The sequence below is a fragment of the Schistocerca piceifrons genome, chromosome 1 (assembly GCF_021461385.2).
Source record: "Schistocerca piceifrons isolate TAMUIC-IGC-003096 chromosome 1, iqSchPice1.1, whole genome shotgun sequence".
Lineage (NCBI taxonomy): Eukaryota > Metazoa > Arthropoda > Insecta > Orthoptera > Acrididae > Schistocerca > Schistocerca piceifrons.
The window spans coordinates 1,129,438,788-1,129,451,050 of record NC_060138.1 but is presented as its reverse complement, the minus strand read 5'-3'; the positions used below and the strand labels follow the sequence as shown (position 1 = coordinate 1,129,451,050).

Below are 12,263 nucleotides of genomic sequence, written 5' to 3'. Positions count from 1 at the left end.
CCTGTAACCGTTTTGCAGAGCAGGTTTTACTGAGAGATAACTATTAAGACGTAAGGTTTGATGCATTTTGCCATATCCGAGTTATTTAGCACAGAAACTAGTCCGTCAGGTTCTTAACGTTCGCGATGTCAAGCACTTGCAGGCCACAAAATGTGGTAATACACGGACATGTGTGGGCCCATGAGTTTCTACTTGTTCAAATGCTCATTAGCAATTAAAATTTGTCTTTGCAGTTATTCCAAGATTGTCGAAAAATTCTTCACTGAATTCGGTCAAACTTTTACATAATATTATAATATACATTAAGACAGACATAGGCTGTATACTTTATTTAAACAGTGTTTTACAGTTTTTCTATTAAAGACATGAAATGTTGTGCTGTGCTGCGAGAAAGAGCGGTTTCACATTTTCTAGCAGTCTGTTCCATCCACGATGGCAGGTTATTCCACCCACTAGCTAAATTGTGTCTCCCATGTATATTTTTCTTCCTTGAGTATAATTTTAAACGAAAGCTATATGCACAGCAACGTGCTGTTTTGCTTTCGTCCTCGTCATCAGTTTTTAAAAGAAAACAGTGAAGTTGTGATTATCGCTTTTCGGCCTATAATTGGTACTTTGGAAGCTGAATCGTTCGACACTTAACAACCCTACCTGTTCACAGATTAAGCCTACACAAAATTCTGTTACTGAAGCATCGGTCCTCACAGAGCCAGCAGCTGGAGAAATGTCTCCTGTACGCGATACACCAATGATCTCAACCGACTTACCCTTTCATTTTAAGTGATTTCAGTTCTCAATAAACGTATTTTTTTGCAATAACAATAAACAATTCTCAAGGTCAGATGTAGATATAGAGGTGGGAAGAGGACAAGGGGGGGGAGAGGAGGAAGTGGACGTAAAAAGGGGTAAGGAGGAGAACGTGGACCGAGAAAAAGGGTGAAATATCAGCAGCTTCAGTAAAATTGTCTTGCTGAACTGCAGGTCACCTGGAGGTGTCCATTTAAGAGAGGCATTGACTGTGGCGTAATGATAAACGTATCTGAAATACAGCTTTGGTGGTTTTTATTGGTATTTACATTATTCACCTGCAGAGCATAGAATGATCAAGGTTATGAAAAAAATGCATACAAAAGATTATCAAAGTGAGCAATGCTATTCATTTCCCCAAAACACGATGTGGCTGGAAACCTGCAGTGATTCGTGCTGATGATTAATTCAGATTACGTGCCTAAAATTACTTGGTGTTAGCATGCATTAGTTTTAGATGTGGCCTGTAATTCTAACTACACAGGCGAACGATGTCACACCTTGACGACGGCTTTTCCCACGTTCTCGCCTCTGAGCATATTGATGAATGCTTGTGGCGTCTTCTCGAACCCCTCCGTGACAGTCTCGCGGTATTTGAGTTTCCCCTCCTTGATCCACGGCGCCATCTCCTTGAAAGCCTTGTCCCACTGGTCCAGCCACCGAGCCACGATGAAGCCCTCCATCTTGAGCTCGCTCCTGATCAAGTGCATCTGTATGACGGGCGCCATCGGCACTTTGGTGGCGTTGTAGGCGGAGATGCAGCCGCAGACGGAGATGCGGCCGCGGTGCCGCATGTTCCTGATCACTTCGTCGCTCTGCTCCCCTCCCACGTTGTCGAAGTAGACGTCGACTCCGTCCGGAGCCACCTCCTTAATGGCCTTGTCTACGCTCACCGTCTTGTAGTTGAAGGCGTGGTGGAACCCTAGCTCTTCCTTCAGCCACTTGACCTGCAGGAAGAGAGAAATTTATCACGCAGGTAGAGCAAGACGGTGAAATAAAATTATTGATATGCCACAATAGGAAAAACTGCTTGCATAATACACAGTAAGTATCTTGAAGAATGTACATCTGTACCTACAGTAACAATAAAACTGCTAAAAACGTCCTGTCTCTCTGTCTGTTTGAACACACTAATCTCCGAAAATAATAGGTGAGTTTTTTAAGGTTTAATAGGTTACTTTAGTAGCTTGGGGAAACATATAGTCTTTATTTCATCACTAGCTGTACCCAGCTACACTTTACTAAGGCTCAGTGTTGTTGAATGGAAAAGAAAGAAAAGAGAAGGCACCAGTTTCTAACATATGTGGAATTACGTACACGCCGTAATCTCCTTCTTTCTCCTCTCTCTGTCCATCTTACCCTTTCTCCTTCCCCCCTTCCCCCCCCCCCTCTGTGTCCATCACCTCCTCCTCCCTTAGTCTGTCCATCTTCTCTATCCCCCTCTCCCACCATCCCCTCCTGCCCCCTTTCTCTTTCCAACTCGTCCTTCCCATTTTCTATCTCCATTTCCTCTACCCTTCTGTCCATATCATTTTCTCCCCTCTCTCTGTTCTCGACCCTTTCTTATTGTTACTGCCGATTCAGATTCTTTAGTAGCATTCTATTTATAAATCAATATGCCACAACCAGAAATACAGATTTCCTGTTTGTTAGCAATATTTCACTTTTGTATACATACACTATCTTAACGTTTATTACAGTAATGTGCAAAAATTTGAAACAAATATGAATGGAAAATGGAAATGAGGTTTCGGCGTCACTGGCCGGGAGGCCCCTTGCGGGGCAGGTCCGGCCGTCTTGGTGCTGCTCTTTTTACGTTTGACGCCATATTGGGGGACCTGCGCTTCGGGTGGGGATGAAATGTTGATGAAAGCAACGCAACACCCAGTCCCTGAGCGGGGAAAATCTCCGACCCAGCCGGGAATCGGAACCCGAGCCCGTACGACGGCATTCCGTCACGCTGACCACTCAGCTAACTGTTTTTTTTTTTTTTTTTTTTTCGTTGTTGATCGTTGAGTTTGGTCGTTGCGGACTTCACATGACATCCGTTAAAGTTCGTTTGTTGATCTTTCCACTCAGTTTTTTTATACAGAGGCCAACCAGCTCTCTGACCGAACACTCTGAGCTACCGTGGCGGCGGTATCGGGACGGACAACAAATCTTAATGGTACAGGGTGACACAGAATGACGGGATATAAAAACAATTATAGTTTGCTAGCAGCGAAGAGGGTGTTTCGACGTTTTTATACTTTAAGACGTCATGATGCCGTTCCGTCGAAACACGTGAGAAAATGTTGGATTAATAACTTTGAAGAGACTGGATCTGCCCTTAAGAAGAAATCAACAGGAAGACCAAGAAGTGTGTGTTCTCCAGCGAACATTGATGCTGTACGAGAGTCTCTGTTACGGAGCCCATGGCGTTCAATTCATAATTAAGCAGCAGTGGTTAAATGTCCCGGGAGAGTGTTCGCAGAATTCTTCATCCTGATTTAAAATTTCATCTGTACAAACTACAGATGGTGCAACAACCGAAGGACAACGATTACCGCCGGCCGAAGTGGCAGAGCGGTTCTAGGTGCCACAGTCTGGAACCGAGCTATCGCTACGTTCGCAGGTTCGAATTCTGCCTCGGGCATGTATGTGTGTCATGTCCTTAGGTTAGTTAGGTTTAAGTAGTTCTAAGTTCTAGGAGACTGATGACCTTACAAGTTAAGTCCCATAGTGCTTAGAGCCATTTGAACAACGATTACCGGTTACGATTAGGATTCTTTCAACAAATGGTAACAAAAACAAACAATGACGGTGAATTTCTAAACAAGTTGTGGATGTCAGATGAGGCACATTTTCGTATCACAGGTTACGTGAATAAACAGAACTACCGTTACTGGGCAAACACAAATCCTAATGACAGTTAGGAGCTCCCTTTACACGCTAGTAAACTGACAGAATGATGTGGTGTTTCATCACATGGTATTATCGAACCGTATTTTCTCGCAAATGAAAAGGGAAACACAATAACTGTTAATGCCGCCGTTCCGAGGATATGTTACGAAATTTCGTTGCACCTGCATTGAACAACTTTCGAATCTTTCAAGAAGCCTGGTTTCAACAGGACGAAGCGACATCACACACCGCGCGGCAATAAGTGGGATATGTGGGAGAATTGTTTGGCAACCGTGTGATCTCACGATTCGGTAACATTCCCTGGCCCCCTAGATCGCCAGGTTTATCCGTTTGTGATTTTTTCTTGTGGGGCTACCTCAAGAGCAAAGTCTACACGACTCGAACAAGAACCCTGGATGAGTTAAAACAGAGAATTCGGGATGCAGTTCACAGTAACCCAGCTGAGATGTTGCAGCGGTCAATGAAGAATCCCAACAGCAGATTTCCCGAATGTATTCGTACAGGAGGACGTCATCTAAAGGACCTAATTTTTAAAAAACCTGAAAACTATTAGTGTTTCGTAAATGGCAAACTAGTACGGTTTCAATTACAATGAACGCAATTTATTTCCTTCACCACTTCTAGTTTTATTGGATTGAGGAAATGTTCCCGTTTTCCTTTGTCACCTTGTACATTTTGTGTATATAACATGTGTGTGTGAATGTGCATATCATACGTATTAAAATAGACATATATTACAGAGTTAGGTACCTAAAAGCTTTCCTTTATTAGAATGATATTTTGTATCAGAATTTCAAAGAAATTGGTCAAGAACTGTCGGAAATTTACGATTTTGAACAATCAACATTTAAATTTTTGTAATGTTTCATTTTCTATTACATATACATTTACGTATATACCAGACGGCGTTGCAGTAGGCATATAAAAACACGACAGTATTCGAATGCAATTTTGCGTCAACATTTCAAAGCAATCCGTGGGAAAGTTTCGGAGATTTGAGATTTTGAAGAAACAAACATGTACGTTTACGCTTTCACAGAAAATGCAGATGCTCTTAATCGCAAATTTACGAACGTTTTTGACCGATTACTTTGAAATTTTGACACAACGTTCCATTGGTATACCTGTATGTTTTCATTTACCATCCTTTAAATACATGTGATACATAAATTCAAATAAATTTAATAATAGGGAACCGCTGTTAAAAAATCTCAATTGCTTTGAAATTCTGGCACATCATTGTATTCTAATACAAGGGTGTTCTTAGGAACATATTTCTTTAACATATGTAAGCAAACAGGTATCTAAAAGGCGCCGGTATTAGAATGCAACAATGTGTCCGAATTTCAAAACAATAGGTCAAGAACTTTCGGAGGTATACGATTTTGAACAAACGAACATTTATATTTTTAATTATATAGATGATCGGATCATGGAAGGAAAAGATACCGTAATCTAAAATATTGTCTAAAATTATCTGCTCAGCTCACAAAAATAGTTCAAATGTTAAATAATCATTGCACGATACACAAACAATACAATAGATGGTGCTCTTAGTTTCGAACTACATGGACTAACCAATAGCCGGTGCTATTAGCATTTCTTTTTTTTAATTCAGTGACAAATGTATTTTTGAAAGTTCACATCAGTGACAGAACTAAAGGTCGCAGTCATATAATTACAAATACAAACTAACAGCCAATTATCTTGGCTAGGATATACAGATTGCCTGATATTGCTTTGTGTGTTAAAAACTTAAGGAGATTGCTTTGTTCTCTCAATAGGTTTTATTTATATTGTTGCCTGGATAGAAGATTTGTTGAGTTTGCTTTCTTATTTGGGTTGGTGCTCGTTTCATTTCTTTTTGTTTAGAATAAAATGAATGTAAAATTGTCGAGCCTTGATAAGTACACCACAATAGCTAACAGACCATGTGGTTCAAGGATCCAGTGAAACCAATGGAGACTTGCTGTGGCTCGAGAACATCATGCTTTAACCCGCTCTTAGGAAACTCATTCCAAAAGCGAGACGCTTTGCATCTGTAATTGCAAATTCGTCTGTACAGAAGCGAGCTCTATAGAAGAGTATATGTCTTTTTAACAGGTAAGAAAAAGCTACATTGTAGTCAAGTGTACTATAAAGATAGCCAAGTGTACTATAAAGATACTATGGAAAGAAGTTTTCATGTTAACTTCCTTTTACGTGTTTGACCAATCTAAGTCTGTGCTATCGGTTGTTAAGCCACTGTACAACTGTCTAATGAACCAGTACAGGGAATGTTACACAGCAGTTGCATTAGCAGGGCAGATGGTGGACATCACCTTCAACTCACATGAAACAGCTGTTTTAGAGAAAATTGTTTAATAGTATGATAAATTACAAGTTTACGGAAGATATGTAGTGTACTAGGCATCAGAGGAAGTACAAGTGTACAGACGATAAGTAGTGTACCAGGTATCAGAGGAAAAAATAAATGAATTGACAAGTGGTTTCAACGAATTGCATAAGAATATGCTATTAACAGAGTATAGTATTTACACAGTATAGTATTTACAGGGATATCAGTATTATCTTAATTTGACGATTGTTAATAAGTATAACAACCTTTAGATGGGAATATTTAGGTAACTGACATTCACAGCTACAGTAATAATTAGAACCTCATGCCACCAACATAAACACACACGTAAAATACCACTTTTCATATACACTGAGCACAGGGATAAGTCCACCCCACTAAGTCCTAAGAAGAAGAGCGAATAAATGATACCGTTTAGGTACAAATTGGTACTAAATTGTTTTGAGACAGGTTTAATGAGTTAGAAAACAAGATTCCTAATTTGTTCCACTTGCAGATATTTAGAAAATTAAACATAGTGTTTTTCTCTTCAGAATTTCCATTCTTTTAATCCAATACTAGAGCAAGTCCTATTGTTGAGGATGGTATTGTTTAAATAATTTTGTAACATACACTTTAGGCTATCTACATAAACAAATATTTAAATTTCAAAATCATAAATTTCCGAAAGTTCTTCACCTATTGCTTTGAAATTTTGACATGACTGTGCTTTCCAATACATGCTTGTTTTTGTATATTTATTGGAGCACTGTAAGTTCTACAAATATATACAAACAATGTATAAATGGGAAACGTTATTAACAAAATCCTCAAGTTAGTTTACTGAACATCACATATCTCTGGAAGTACTTCACCGATTAGCTTGAAATTTGCGCACAATGCTGTACTCGAATACACGTGAGTTTCATAAGCCTCACAGCGTGTTACATATAATATATAATTATAAATCGATAATTATAGTAGAAATCTAAATAAAAATCTAACTCGCTGGAAGTTCATCATTGATTGCTTCGAAATTTTTAAACAACATTGCGTTCGATTACAATTATGTTGTTATATACTTATTCTTTAAATATATGTTATATAGAAATAAATTAGTATGTAATAAATAAACTGGTAGCGTTATTACCAAAACACTCGAAAAGTTCTTGACTGACGCACATTACATTTTTACATAAACTCTGACAAACATTCGAACAGACATAGGTTATATATTTTTAATATAAATATATATAAGAAATGTAATGGTGAAACATCAAACAGGAAGGTTGTATTTATGTTTTACTGGTTTATGATTAGAAAACTACTAGTGAATCCGAATTTGCAATAACATTAAAGGAGACTTAAGGGCAGAGATAGGAATGAAGAGAGACAGAGGGATGGGAGGAAGCAGAAAGGAGAAGATGGAGGGGAGGGGGAAGGAGAAGATAGACATGCAAAGTTGGGGAGAAGGTGATTGACAGTGGTATGTTGATTGGAGGGGGGGGCGGCAGAAACAAGTGGAGTGATGGGAGTGGAAGATGAATAGAGAAAGCAGCAGAAGGTGATGACACAGAGAGTGGGAAAGAGGTGGAGGTGGACAAAGAGATGGGGAGCAACAGATTGACCGACAGGGGGGACAGGAGAGTAGGATGTATTTGCAGTTCCAGTACGTATTATAAACATGAGTTTAACCAGACTGAGCCATAACAACAGATGACCTGGAACAGATAGTAACAATTAAGATCTCAAAAATCATAAAACTGGCAACTGTCCCCTATCACACATCTGACAACTCGTGTACCATCTTCACTACTGACACTAGTGGTGGACTATTTCATTCACGCCTGCCACTGCAATATTTTGGGTCCTTAACGAGGCAGTCTTCACTATCTGGAAGAAGTTGAATGGAAACAGGGAAAAATGCAGTGGGATGTACAAACACAAAATGCTTACCTTTGCGTCAGAGCCAGCAATGCCGATGACCTTGCAGCCCTTGATGCGTGCTATCTGTCCCACTATGGAGCCCACAGCACCCGCTGCGCCACTGACGACCACCACCTCCCCCGGCTTTGGTTGGCAGATGTCGAGCAGTCCGAAGTAGGCTGTGGCTCCCGGCATTCCCAGCACCCCTAGCGAGAGCGACAGCGGCAGGTCCCCAATGTCGGGCACAGGCATCAGTGACTGTACGTCGTCACCCTTCGCCGCCACGTTGACCACTGTGCGGTCACGCCAGCCCCAAGACCCGACCACGTACCTCCCCACTGGGAACTGTGGCGACTTGCTCTCGACGATACGCGCCACCTGTAATGAAACCGCAAGCAAACTGAGAATCTGGAAACAGTGGAAGCGTTTATTCAGACTAACCACAGCGAGAAAAAAAAACAGGGCTATTGACAGTTTCAACTGCGTTTTTATTTTTAAAAAATGTGAATAAATTGACAGTGTTTGTTTCGCAATATTGTGAGCACCATAGTAATTTACTTTTCTGGACAGTGTCCAGACCATTGAAACGTTTTCTGCCACTGCAATTGGAGACATATTTTGATGCTGCTTTTCAGCTCTTCGTCAACGCCAAAGTGCTTTGAACCAAGCCACTTCATGTCTGTCATTAGTTCGTAATCGTAAAGTGCCATTCAGGACTGCAGGGAGGGTGACCGAATACTTCGCCATCTGAACTCTCACTCTTTGGCCGCAGTACGTCCATGCGTTCAGGTGTTGTCATGTGGGAAAATCACGCCATCGCTCAACATGCCACGACCTTTGTTTCGAACGTCCCCTGTCGTGTTTTTTTGTGTGATATAGTAACTTTGAGCGTGAATTGTGACACATCTCACCGAGAACTCCACTATTAATATTCCATTTCTGAGTTGGAAGACAGTTGCCAGTAGTATCTTGCTGGAAAGTGTCGTCGAACACTTTGTGGGGTTTAGCGGTTACCCAGTGCATCGAGTGTAGTTTTGCTTCTACATTCATATACAGCACCCACGTCATGCCTCTTGCCACAGTCCGATCGTGAAAAGCGTCACCTTCTCTTTCGTAATGAAGGACCAACGACAGTATAGCTGCCATAGGCTGTGTATTTTGCTCCTCAGAAAGAATTTTAGGCACAAATCTGGCATTTCATCTCTGGTAGCCCAAATCACCTGCAGTCAAAACAGGAAGAGGAATTCACCAAAGAGTCGCTATCCAACCTATATTGCACTGCAGATCTAGATTTCAGCTATTGAATAGCCATCTCCACTGTGTTTAAATCGAGTCGTATAGACTAGTTAAGCTCGTGACAGCACATGTTACTTTACGACTTTATCACAAACGTAGTCAGATTCTAAGTACATCTAGTTACAATACTGGACAGCGACTAAGTGCTGAATTCCTTTTCCTTTTCTCGGCGCAAATGTTCTGATGGAATCTAAGTTGGCTACAGTATTCTCTTTGCTAAGGAAAGTAAGAGTAATCAGTGAAAAATTAACAGAAATCTCCGAGATGGTTTTCTCTAACCCTTTCGTCAATCAGTTGAATCAGATTTGCATTCGATAATCAGTTGACTACTTTTCTGTTCACCATGGACATTGGTTCATCCATTTTTTGCACATACGGCACGATTGTCTTACAGCACATTCACTCAATACTTTTCGTCTATAAACTTTGGGAAATGCGCAACAAATTTCAATAGCTACACAATTTTTTGCCAGAAAGAACCTTATTACAGAATATACTTATATCGATATGGTGTCTGTTCTTTCGGACATGACCAAAAGAACAGACATCATTGATGACCTGCAGCCGTCTAGAAGGAAATTAGAATTACATTAACACCTTCAGCTGCTGACGGGCATTGATATATATCAACGGGGACAGGTGAAAATTGTGTGCCCGGACCCGGACTCGAAACCAGGATCTCCTACTGACATGGCAGACGCTCTATCCATCTGAGCCAACAAGGGCACGGAGGTTAGCACGACTGCATGGACTATCTCGCGCACGCCTCCCGCGAGACCCACATTGTCACCTTATATGTCCACACACTATATTCATAGTGTCCCTACCCAACACACTCATTACTTGGGGAAAACATTCTTACTAAGTCCCGTAAGAGTTGGGGTAGTATGTGTGCATCCGCACAGAAGAAGAAGGTCATGGCCGGTATTGCCAGGACTGTATACTTATATGGATATGGTGTCTGTTCTTTGCATGCACACATATTAACCGAACTCTTACGGACTTGGTAAGAATGCTTTCCCCAAGTAATGAATGTGTTGGATAGGGACACCACGAATGTAGTGTGCGCACATGTGAGGTGAGAATCTGGGTCTCGCGGGAGACTTGCGCGAGATAGTCCCAGCAGTTGCGCTATCCTGCGTGCCCTTGTTGGCTCAGTGGCTCAGACGGATAGAGCATCTTCCAGGTAAGTAGGAGGTCGTGGGTTCGAGTCCCAGTCGGGGCACACATTTTCCCCTGTACCCGTTGATATATATCAACGCCTGTCAGCAGCTGAAGGTGTCAGCTGATCTTAGTTCTCCGCTGCTCACAACCTACAGGTTCAAGGTGCGTTTCACCGAGGAGCCACTGTCACCACTATTACGCACGCTGTACGAAAACGGAAATAGCTTTGTCAAAAAGTCTTCTTTATTTTCGACAGAACCGTTTCCAACAGACATTGGCTGCATCTTCTGCTGATCAACAATTTTAGTTTCAAAACGTGTTCATTGCTGAGTTGGAACCACAATGCAAGCTATCGTATCAGAAGATAAAAAGTAGCATATTATACAAAGGATCGTAAGAAGCAAAAACTTGACTATCAACTGATACCTTGTGCACATGGTCGTATCCGTATATTTAGTGTCACACACTATTGCTAAGTCTTAAAAATCGGCATATACTGTGAAATTGCAAATTAGCACATCGGTTTACGATAGCTAGACATGTTCCGTTCATTGATGATCCACCTTAGACGACGTATATGCAGAGTCTGTACAATCCAGTTGTCCAAAATAAAGAAGTATTTATGTGATTTTGACTAGAGAAACTTTTTTTACCAAGTAACACAGATCGCTCCTTGTCATTTCTTAACATGAGAATATTCAAGGAAATTAGTTGATGAATAGCGCTCGTATTTTCTATATATGTACATCAGCATAGACACTCCGCAAACCACCATTTGGTGCGTGGTGGAGGGCATCCTGTACCACTGCTAGTCATTTCCTTTCCTGCTCGACATCCAAATACAACGAGCGAAAAATGACTGTCTGCGTGCCTCCGATCTAGTCCTGATTTGTCGTATCTTTCCTTCGTGGTGCTTACGCGCAATGTATATTGGTGGCTGTAGAATAGCATGGCATTCGGCTTCACATACTAGACTCTAAATTCTTTCAGTAATGTTTCTGGGAAAGAAAGTCGTCTTTCCTGCAAGGATTCCCATTTTAATTCTCGAAGCATGTTCGTAACAATTACGTTTTATTCACACTCACCGGTAACAAATCTACAAGCCCACCTCTGAATTGCTTCGATGTCTTCCGTCAATCCGACGTGGTACTGATACCAAACACTTGAGCAGTACCCAAGAATAGGTCGTACCATCGTCCTATATGCGGTCTTCTTCACAGGTGAACCACTCTTTCCTAAAAATTCTCCCAATAAGCCGAAGTCGCCCATTCGACTTGCCTGCCACAGTTTTCACATGATTGTTCCATTCCCTGTCGCTTTGCAGCGTTACGCACAGATACTTAAATGACTTGACTGTGTCAAACAGGACAATAGTAATTCTCTCATACGCATTAAATTGTATTTTTCCACTTTGACAGCTAGTTGCCATTCATCATAACATTCATTAGACATTGTCTAAGTCGTCTTGTATTTTCCTACAGTCATTCAGCTTCGACAGCATACCGTACACCACAGCAACATGAGCGAACACCCGCAGATTTCTCGCTGAGGAGGCATCACTCCCTAATACCATGTAATATCGCTTGTAATAATTATATCAAATCGGTGAGGAAGAAGCCACGGGCTTTTCTAGGCATTCCATATCCATTGTAGCAACTCACTGACGTTTTCGTCTTGGAGGACAAGAATGTCTACAGTACACCCATCGCAAATGTGTTGAAGAAACGGCAACAAACCGTCACCGACAGTTTAAAATAAATAACCTAATTCATGTAAACGTAGGCTTCAGTGGCCGTCGTAACATTCAATTAGATTCTTCTGGGTTTGA

The 12,263-nt window shown here is 41.2% G+C and overlaps 1 protein-coding gene across 1 annotated transcript in view; it reads right to left on the bottom strand.

Annotated features, from left to right (window-relative positions):
- Positions 1 to 1,040: 1,040 nt before the first annotated feature.
- Positions 1,041 to 12,263, bottom strand: part of LOC124780330 (prostaglandin reductase 1-like) — a 32,986-nt gene continuing 21,763 nt past the window's right edge. Inside the window, exons 2-3 of the mRNA XM_047253772.1 lie at positions 8,006 to 8,353; positions 1,041 to 1,754 (exon numbers count right to left, since the gene is read on the bottom strand). Coding sequence (XP_047109728.1) covers positions 1,302 to 1,754; positions 8,006 to 8,353 — 801 coding nt within the window. The 3' untranslated portion in view covers positions 1,041 to 1,301. The remainder of the gene's footprint in view (positions 1,755 to 8,005; positions 8,354 to 12,263) is intronic.